Consider the following 9,811-nt stretch of genomic DNA (forward strand, 5'->3'; position numbering starts at 1 on the left):
GATAACCCGTGCTATAGCACGGGCCGCACGGTTGCGCTGCGCGGTGAGATGTGTGAAGTTTTATCATGCTGTGAGATCTAGAACTAAATAATAGTTGAAGTTAAAAGGCATACATAAAAATTACATTGAAATAGTTATATATGTTTACACATCCCTCCGAAACATTTGTGTTTGAGAGCATAGAAGTGTTGCTTATATCCAACACCTTATAAAATACATCTAATTTTAATGTTTTCATATTATGAAAAGAGATAAATAATTAATATAAAATTGGTGATCATATAAAATGTATTTAGAATATGGTATCTCGTGCCAAATTCTGGTGCTTAAAATACATTTCGGTTTATTTATTCAATTTCATGCAAAAGCAAGAGGCAAAATTTGGTGGATTTGGATAAACATTTGCATAAGTACCCTTTAAGAGCTAAAAGTGGTGGAACATAAAGACCAATGCTTGACTATAAAATTTAGGTAACACTCTGCCCAAAATACTTTAGGAATGGGGGAATAATATTGTTGTAAAATTTGCCGTAGTCACAACTGCAAAAGCCAAAAATATTTGTAAAAATCGACTTAAGTGTGGTGGTGGACCTTTGAAGATCAAAATATAGCCAAATGGGCAAACAGATGTGTTATAAAATTTGTTTCGACCGTTCCTCCCTTCGGGAACATCCGATAAAATTGAAGCGATACATAGAAAACTTATTTCGACCAGAAAAAGAAAGGTTTGGTACCGGAAACTATGACCATCCATCAAAATAATCGTTGAATTATGCAAAATAAGATCACTTCCAAATTTCATCCTAGCATAAGGCCCCTCAAATGCAATTAAATCCTAATGTGCAATAGAGCACACCAGAAGGCTTAAACAGTTAGACCGAAAATTGGATAATATTATGCAATTTGTTCCCCAAGTCCTAACACCAACAATCCATAAAATCAACAAAAGTAAACCAACTATTAGTTATCCATCATTGCTGCCTACAAACAACCCCAGATTCACACCCCACCAAACAAGAACTCAAACGACCACAGACTGCAGACTGCAGACTGCAGACTGCAGAGACAAAGAAAGTACTCAACCAGCCGATCATAAACATTCTAACGGATGTAAAATCCATTGACTGAGAGAGAAGTCGAAGTCGGACACGTTGCTTAACCCCTTCCAAGACAGGATTTGAACTTCTTCTAGCCACTTTTCCACCAACCTTTCTTTGTTCTTTAAATTCTTCTAGTTACGCCCTTTCCATAGAACCCAAATACATGTGAACCGAATTACACTAAATCTCTCCATCAGGACTCTACCACGACCTATAAGACCAACAAACTGGTTAAGATTTATCGAGGAGATATTATGCAGAACTGTAGATAAATTTAGCCATAATATAATCTAACACCACACCAAATTATTTTATGGACATTCAAAAAACAAATGTGAAATTCCTAGCAAAAGCATCCGTCTCCATCATCATCACGTACCTGTTCATGTTCTCCTCCAAATAACCCATGTTGACGCCATCCCTGTCAAAGCCTGGCAGCATACAAGGGGGAGAGACTCCTACTCCTACACATCTGTTTCCGGCATCGACCTCTTGTTGGTTGCTGGGTTGACCTACATCCAACACCACATAGAAATAAGTTTAAAACAGCTTATGAACATATCATAAGGTGTTTTTGTAAGCTCTCTCAAGCCGTCTTACAAGCATTTGTTCCATTATATAAGATCAAATAAGTCAATCCAAATCCAAACAGAATTAGAACAACAACCATTAGATATGGAAGGAATAGTTAGTGTAGTGTGTTATTTCTAGGAACTAGTGGTTGGTCATATATATGCACACTAGAAATTTTCTGAACTAAGTTCTGACACACAGAAAACCTGCATTAAAAGTTTAAATTCAGTATTTTTTGAAGTGTTCTGTAGATCAACAAAAGCTTTGCAGTATCATTCTCTATTCAAAAAACATGTTTTCAATCTTCATAAAGATAACCAATCAGATAATCAGCCAGTAATTAAGTAATGAAAATCCATATAAAGATCAAATATTTTGATCCCTGTGACTGTATTTCTATCTAGACAAACAATGAGCTACTATGACGCAAATTTACTTGCTGGTCTTTTTTTGAAACAAAAGTAAGTCTTCTCTAGAACAACGGCTTTGGGAAAGGCAGCACTTCATAGTAAATTACCTACTAGATTAAATTACCATAAGATACCAGGAAAGTTGATTATATCAATTACCATGTACAGATGATAAATTGCAATCAACTATGTCATATTTGCAGTCATGCTTTCAGTTTCACAGGGATGACCTACTCTAGTTACTGATTTTCACATTAAAACAAATTTGTTGATTTGGATTACTTGAGCTTTAATTAAATGTAAGCATGTATATACTTCTATCCCTGCAAATGACAAATAGAGCTATAAATGAATGCAGCTTATCAAGGAAATCAGTGCTGAACTTAACCAACATACTTGGCTATCTAAGAAGTTCAATTATCTTGAAATACCGTACAAAGGATAGTTCCTCGACAAGAAGTTCAGGCCAATTCGGATTTTCAGAGTTGAAAGCCTGCCAAACCCCCCTCAATCCAGACAGACAATGGTAGGCACATTTTCAACCGAAAATTATAAATGCTTTTGAAATAACTAATGGCTAGGAAGCATGAGGCATACAAGATGACGAGACTCCGCTCAAAATTTGTATGATCTAATCTTTCATCAAGCAATAAAAGAAAAAGTAAGGTCCTGCTTGGATAAACAACTTACTTACGCACTTAATTAAGCATAGCATACAAGAGGACAAGACTCCTACTTCTACACACTTGTCACCGGCATCGAGCTCTTGTTGGGTGGTGGGTTGACCCTGATCCAGCAAGTCAGCACATCAAAAAATTGTTACATCAAGCAAGTATGGGTTACCATACTTCATGCAGAGGTAACTTCAGAAACTACATAAAACGTAAGATAACATAAAATATCACAAATTACTGTTGTGTACATCTGAAATCTCAATGTCTTAACACATTTCTACAACAAAACATAAAATAAAGTCAAACTGTTTTCATTAGCTATGTCATATGTTATTTTCATAAAGATTTCTCCACCAATCTCACAAGTGTTTACACTAATAAGCAAATCCAAACAGACCGTGAATAGTTAGTTTAGGTTTCCTAAAATCTCAATGTCTTAACACATTTCTACAACAAAACATAAAATAAAGTCAAACTGTTTTCATTAGCTATGTCATATGTTATTTATTTTCATAAAGATTTCTCCACCAATCTCACAAGTGTTTACACTAATAAGCAAATCCAAACAGACCGTGAATAGTTAGTTTATGTTTCCTAAACAAAGTTTAAGACTTTGGTAATATGTTAAGTTTCCTATACATAAAAAGAAATCTCCGAAACATGGGAGAATAAGCCAATGTAGAGTGCTCTAAGCTCAATAGCACAAAATTAAAACATCCAATTTTCAAATACAAGCTATTGAGATTTAAGAAATTTGAGATCTAGTTTTCACTCTTAAAGCTCTCTTCTTTCTTCATACCACCGTATAGTAAAAAGAAAACCTTTACTTGGGTGTATAAAAAAAAGTAATGTAGCTAAAAGTCTAGAGATCCAAAAAAAAGATGCATACTTTCAAAGCCTTTTTCAAGAGTACTAACACAAAACACTATCAATTCAGAGAAATCTCCAAGAATAAATAACATAAGCATGCATAATGATGAATATATTGAGACAAAAATAGAAAGGAGAATAAGGGAAGTTTACCATGAGTGTGGGAGAAAACAAGAGCTGGCAACAAGAGACAAAACAAAGAGTGCAACAAACATAAACTGAGGTTGTTCTTCATCATGTTAACAAGGAGTGTTTGTTTGTTCCTCTTCAAAAAAAAAAGGTGTTTGCTTAGTAGGAATGTGAAGGAAAGTGAGTTGAGAAAAGGGTTATGGTGTTTTCAAACAAAGACAAGAGCTTTGTCTCTTAATATAGAAATAAACTATAGAAATAAACTAAGAAGTCTCTAAAATATTTTCAATCCATCAAGATTGACACTAAATTATCATTGTCTCTAATATTTTTAACAGAAACGTGGGACTAATTTGAAAATCAGAGGCAGAACAATTTTATATAAGAGTAGCATTTACAATCAAATAAAAAATGGTATAAATATATAGCATACACACTACAGTACGAGAATTTGACTTGACTATAATCTATCAAAACTGTTATCAAGGGTTTAATAACAGATGCCGATTAGGAGAGATAATAGAGACATGTGATGTTGAAATATTGTGTTTCAACTGGACTTAGGCTTACTGAAATAGTAACAAAATAAATATAGTTTATGTTATTTTCCTGTTTACATGATACAATATGCCTATACAGGAATTGCATAGATCCTAAACTACCAACAGTATAGTTCTGCCTTGACAGTCACATATTACCTATGTCTTTAACTGGCAGAACTTACAACACAAGTTATATGGTCAACTCCATCATGCACCAAGTTGCAGTCGCATTGTGATTAACTTCCTAAAGCAAGCTTATGTCACAACAAATGCACACAGACTGTAATGAGTATGTAGAGTCGACTAATTTTAGCTTATGTCACAACTCCATCATGCTCCTTCTATGAGTGGGATCATGAACCCATTCTATGTTGGCACCGATAGTGGCATGTGGTGGATTTGTCTAGGGGTTGGTTGTTTGTCGGGTTTGTTCATAGTCTTCCTAATGTTCAACTGGGGTGGGTTGATCCTGATAGGAGGCTAGATGGTTTTCTGGTGTTGTTTTAGTTTCTTTTCGCTCTTGTTTTGTTGTTGGAGAGCTCCTTTGACTTTGTTATTGCTTGGTGTGAGTACTTCTTGTACTCGTGATTTGTATATGTTTTTACACTTGTAGGAGATTTCTCCTTTTCATTTATTTATATATTTATTTGCCATTCAAAAAAATAAAATGCACACCAAGTAATAAGTATCCATGTTATCATATATTACCAGAAAATGTAAAAACTCCAAGAAGCAAACAGAAAAGTTGCAGTTCTGAAAAAGGACTAAAAACAGATATATCATACATTAGCAATCAAAATGAAAACAAAGCAATCATAGCGATTTGAGAGTAAGTGTCGAGGGACTAATTTGAAAATCAAAGGCACAACAATGAGTAGCATTTGCAGTCAAATAGAAAACAGTATAAGTATATAGCATACACACTACAACATGCCAAACTAAATCCAGACCAGCCTAAGACTCATAAAAAACTCAAAAACTCCCGCAATATCCCTTCCATACCACCTCATGACCGCATACGGCATACCACATATGAGAACCAGAAACAAAATTGAAACTCCCACATGATTGTAAATTGCTCATTTTCATTGGTTGTTGGGATGGACACACAATTCTTCAAAATGTTCCTAGCGAGCATCAGTGTCCAACAACATCACAACCCTGTTCCTGTTCTCCTCCAAATCAACCATGCTGTCGATATCGCTGTCAACACGACGGTAGAGGGAATCAACCTCTTGTTGGGTTCTGAGTTGACCCTGATCCAACACATTGGAATCAAACTTCTGTGGGACCATTTCAATCTCGTCACCAGATACAGCTATCTCGCCACCAGATGCAGCTTCGTGGCTAAGAGATGAAGCTACATCGAGGTTTTGGTTTTGATAATTGATGAAGAGAATAAGTAAAAAAATGATGACCCATAAGGCTAAATTGAATATAGCAGCAATTTTTAATGAAGTGAATGTCAATGATGCAAAGGACACAAAACATGCTATACCGTACATGAATGAGATTGGAACTAAGGTTGCAATAGTGGTGATATGATTTGGTACAAGGATGGAAAAAATCCAAATTAAGAAAAGTACCAAACTTGCAATGATCACCCAAGGAGTGAAGTGGTTTGCGAAGAGTGTTTCGCTATCCTTTGTTACCTTTGCTATCACCAAGGCAGCCAAAAGGACAAACATTTTGCAAATGATGTCGCCTAAGTCTTTGATCACTGCTCCATTGAAATTGTTGAAATTGGAGATGAAGTCGGACATTTCTACCTCCTCCTCCTCCTCTTTCTTCTTTCTTTCGTCTCCTGGTTATGATTGACTGGAAAAGAAAATGAAAAGGAAAAGTTAGTTTAAGGAGGAGGAGAAAGCAATAATTTTTGGATAAGATAAAATTGCTCTGTCTTTTCAATCACGATTGCGCATGGTTTTATAGTGGTACCGTTGTGGCGACCCACCACCAAAAAAAGGTTGAGAACATTCTAGACCTAGTTGTGGGACATGATTCTAGACCAACACCGTCCAAGCCGTGTTTCAAGGAAAAGGGAATGGGATCCTGATGAGATTCCCACTTGAGGAGGAGTAAGTCACGGCTTCACGGGATAGGATCTCCAGTCTCCGCTCCACCCTCAAGGAAAGTCATCAAACATGACATATGCTACTTATAAAGTCGGACGACTTTAGATTGGGCCTTTATGCAGGGGCTTCTTAGATTGTAAACGTTTGAGAAAGTTGGAAAATTTCAATATACCCCAGCGACAGCCACTTGCTACCGGGTATGGTTTATGCACCGTGCATAATTGCTTTCTACACCCAACATAATTGCTTTCTACACCTCAAGTGAAAGCTTAATTCTAATAAGTAGAGGTGTCAATAGAGCCTCAAATTTCAAAGCCCACTTAAAAAAGCTCCCACCAAGCCCACTAAATTAAAGCCCCATATTATAATTTTTTTCTTTAACAATTTATTTATGCAAAATAGTTTATTCGAAATAGTTTATTTATGCAAAACAACTTATTAGAATGATTTTTTAAAAACCGCTTATTCAAAACAACTTATGCAAAACAGCTTATTCCGATCTCATTTTAAAAAGCAACTTATTCAAAACAGCTTATTTATGCAAAACAGCTTATTCGAAACAACTTATTAGGATCACTTTTTTTAAAACCGCTTACTCAAAACAACTTATTTATGCAAAACAACTTATTTGTGCAAAACAGTTTGTTTATACAAAATAGCTTATTCCGATTTCATTTTAAAAAACAACTTATACAAAACAACTTATTTATGCAAAACAACTTATTCGAAACAACTTATTTATACAAAATAGCTTATTTGTGCAAAACAGCTTAATCAAAACAACTTATTTATACAAAACAGCTTATTTGTGCAAAACAGCTTATTTATACAAAAACAGCTTATTCTGATTTCATTTTAAAAAACAACTTATTCAAAACAACTTATATATGCAAAACAACATATTTACGCAAAACAATTTATTCAAAACAGCTTATTTATGCAAAACAGCTTATTCGAAACAATTTATTTACACAAAATAGCTTATTTGTGCAAAACAGCTTATTTATACAAAACAGCTTATTTGTGCAAAACAGCTTATTTATACAAAACAGCTTATTCCGATTTCATTTTAAAAAACAACTTATTCAAAACAACTTATATATGCAAAACAACATATTTATGCAAAACAACTTATTCAAAACAGCTTATTTATGCAAAACAGCTTATTCGAAACAACTTATTTATATAAAATAGCTTATTTGTGCAAAACAGCTTATTCAAAACAACTTATTTATACAAAACAGCTTGTTTGTGCAAAATAGCTATTTTGCACAAAATAAGCTGTTTTGAATAAGCTTTTTATGAGTTAGAGAGAGAAATGAGTATGGATTATGAGTTTCTTTACTGGAATGTTGTTTAACATGTTATACACTGAAATTATTACTGAAACCATAATTATGGTTTAATGGTTTTGATAATCATGTATGTGAAACCAAGATAAATGTGTAATGATTTTTAATGAAATTATTATTGTTAGATGGTTTTGAATAATGATTAAGATGTTATACACTGAAATTATTACTGAAACCATAATTATGGTTTAATGATTTTGATAGTCTTCTATGAGAAACCAAAATAATTGTCTAATGGTTTTGCTATGGCTATGGTTTCTGTGAGTTGGTTTCAAAACCATTTTGCTGTGGAAATGGTTTTCGTGAGTTGTACTCCAAAACCATTTTGCAGTGAAAATGGTTTCCGTGAGTTGTACTCCAAAACCATTTTGCAGTGAAAATGGTTTCCGTGAGTAATGCTAACACCAGATCCGAACCGGATTGATCATAAACAACACAATTCATCACAACATTCTCAATAATTCATCAAATCCGAATTCCAGCTTATACCAACAGATTTCACATCGAATCATTTCCCAATTCCAGTGAAAATGGTTTTGTAATAAAAAAATTGTGATAAACATTTAAATCATTATTAAGTAACCACTTAATAGTACACACTTATAACCTAATGTGAATTAATCAATAAGTAACCACTTTTTTGTAAAGCCTCGTCATCTCTCTTTTATTTCTTACGGTGTAACACGAATTTCTGACTTTGTCTAAATATAATCGTGCTTTAATGGTTTTAATAGACTTGTATGTGAAAGAAAAATAATTGTCAAATGCTAAATAAAATAAAAGAATAGTGAAAATTATTATTGACAAATGATTTTAAATAAAAACTATTACTGAAACCATAAGTGTGGTTTAATGGTTTTGATAGTGTTCTACACGAAACCAAACTAATTGTTTAATGGTTTTGCTATGGGTGTGGTTTCTGTGAGTTGTACTCCAAAACCATTTTGCTGTGGAAATGGTTTATGTGAGTTGTACTCCAAAACCATTATATGTACTTAATGGTTTTCTTTGATCCAACATGGTGCATATCACAATCAAAAATAAAAAACATATGGAATTTTCTAACCATAACAGAACATTTTCAAAACCATCAGATTCAGACACCAACTTTGAATTCTTAGCAACATAATCACAATTCTCAGAAAAATTCCCAATTTGATTTCGACAATTTCTCAAACCAAGTCCATCATCAATTTTCCTAAATTCAAATCAATCCCTAATCCCTCCAACTCATTACTCCCAATTCTCCTCCTCTTCAACGTCGTCCTTTCACAATCAACGTCGTCCTTTTTCTTCCAAAAATCAAGAATGCAAAGGAACTTGAAAATCTTCAGCAAACTTCATCACCAAACCAATCAAACCCATCATCTATATGTAACCAAAATTGAAAATCATAGCAAGATTCGAATTCAAACACAAAATCATCGGTAGTAACAGTTGACAAATTCCTGAAAGGATGGGACCTGAGAATTGAACCAAAACAAGTGAATGAAATAAAAGTGAAGAAAATATGAATTTCAATCAAAATAGAACACAGTAACATACCTTTGATTTTCTCAATGCGTCTCTTGATTTCTTGTGAACAAGCTTCACAATACATGTGAACTTTCAGAATCATTATCATAACCTTAGGCTGCACCATATAATAAAATAAAAATGATAAAAATGATTCATCACAGATTCAGATAAATTTAAAAAGAAAAAAAAATAATTAATTAACCTCTTCAGCTTTCTTTTCTTCCTCTGGCTTAGGTTTCTCTTTCTCTTCAATTTTTTTCTCTTGTTCTGAAGGTGGTTTTGGGATCGGAGAAAGAAGCTCAACTTGTCTATGACTCTTCCTCTGAACTCTTTCAAGAACCTTCAATGGATCCGCTTTTTCTCCTTTAACAACAACCTTGTGAGATTTGCAATCAGTAACCACATCTTCATAATTATAAATCTACACGATTTCACGCATAGCGTTCCGCAATTCAAAATTGAAATCTCTACAAATTCACAATCACGCAAACTTGTCACGAATTACAATACACACATACCTCAGAAGAATAGGGATGATCTGCAATTCCGTTTGGGATCGACGACCTAG

General features: G+C 33.9%; 1 protein-coding gene and 1 pseudogene across 11 annotated transcripts; one reads left to right on the forward strand and one right to left on the reverse strand.

Annotated features, from left to right (window-relative positions):
* Positions 1-743: 743 nt before the first annotated feature.
* LOC146896457 (uncharacterized) lies at positions 744-6,425 on the reverse strand. 11 transcript variants are annotated; one of them, XR_015023617.1, is made up of 7 exons: positions 6,237-6,425; positions 5,951-6,116; positions 5,007-5,062; positions 3,781-3,892; positions 2,778-2,955; positions 1,480-1,612; positions 744-1,311 (listed from the first exon to the last, which is right to left on the reverse strand). XR_015023617.1 is itself a non-coding variant. In XM_085737906.1 (5 exons), exons 2-5 carry the CDS (start codon positions 6,059-6,061, stop codon positions 1,302-1,304), a joined length of 351 nt encoding a protein of 116 aa, XP_085594032.1. In that variant the 5' UTR covers positions 6,062-6,116; positions 6,283-6,425; the 3' UTR covers positions 744-1,301. The 11 variants fall into 11 exon arrangements, 5 of the variants coding, with proteins under 5 accessions (XP_085594032.1, XP_085594030.1, XP_085594031.1 ...); XR_015023616.1 differs by having other exon boundaries at positions 2,774-2,955; XR_015023618.1 differs by lacking the exon at positions 5,007-5,062 and having other exon boundaries at positions 2,774-2,955; positions 5,885-6,116; positions 6,283-6,425.
* Positions 6,426-9,277: 2,852 nt separating this feature from the next.
* On the forward strand, positions 9,278-9,811 carry LOC146896458 (uncharacterized; annotated as a pseudogene).

Source organism: Medicago sativa, chromosome 8, assembly GCF_051527215.1.
Source record: "Medicago sativa cultivar Bolivia chromosome 8, Bolivia_mono, whole genome shotgun sequence".
In the NCBI taxonomy this organism is placed as follows: Eukaryota; Viridiplantae; Streptophyta; class Magnoliopsida; order Fabales; family Fabaceae; genus Medicago; species Medicago sativa.

Coding starts and splice junctions, on each gene's coding strand:
- LOC146896457 (XM_085737904.1), bottom strand. CDS start 6,061: ATGTCCGACTTCATCTCCAATTTCAACAATTTCAATGGAGCAGTGATC. Junction 2,871..5,884: donor GGGTGATCATTGCAAGTTTG/GTACTTTTCTTA, acceptor TTGCTGGATCAG/GGTCAACCCACCACCCAACA. Junction 1,613..2,773: donor ATGCTTAATTAAGTGCGTAA/GTAAGTTGTTTA, acceptor TGTTGGATGTAG/GTCAACCCAGCAACCAACAA.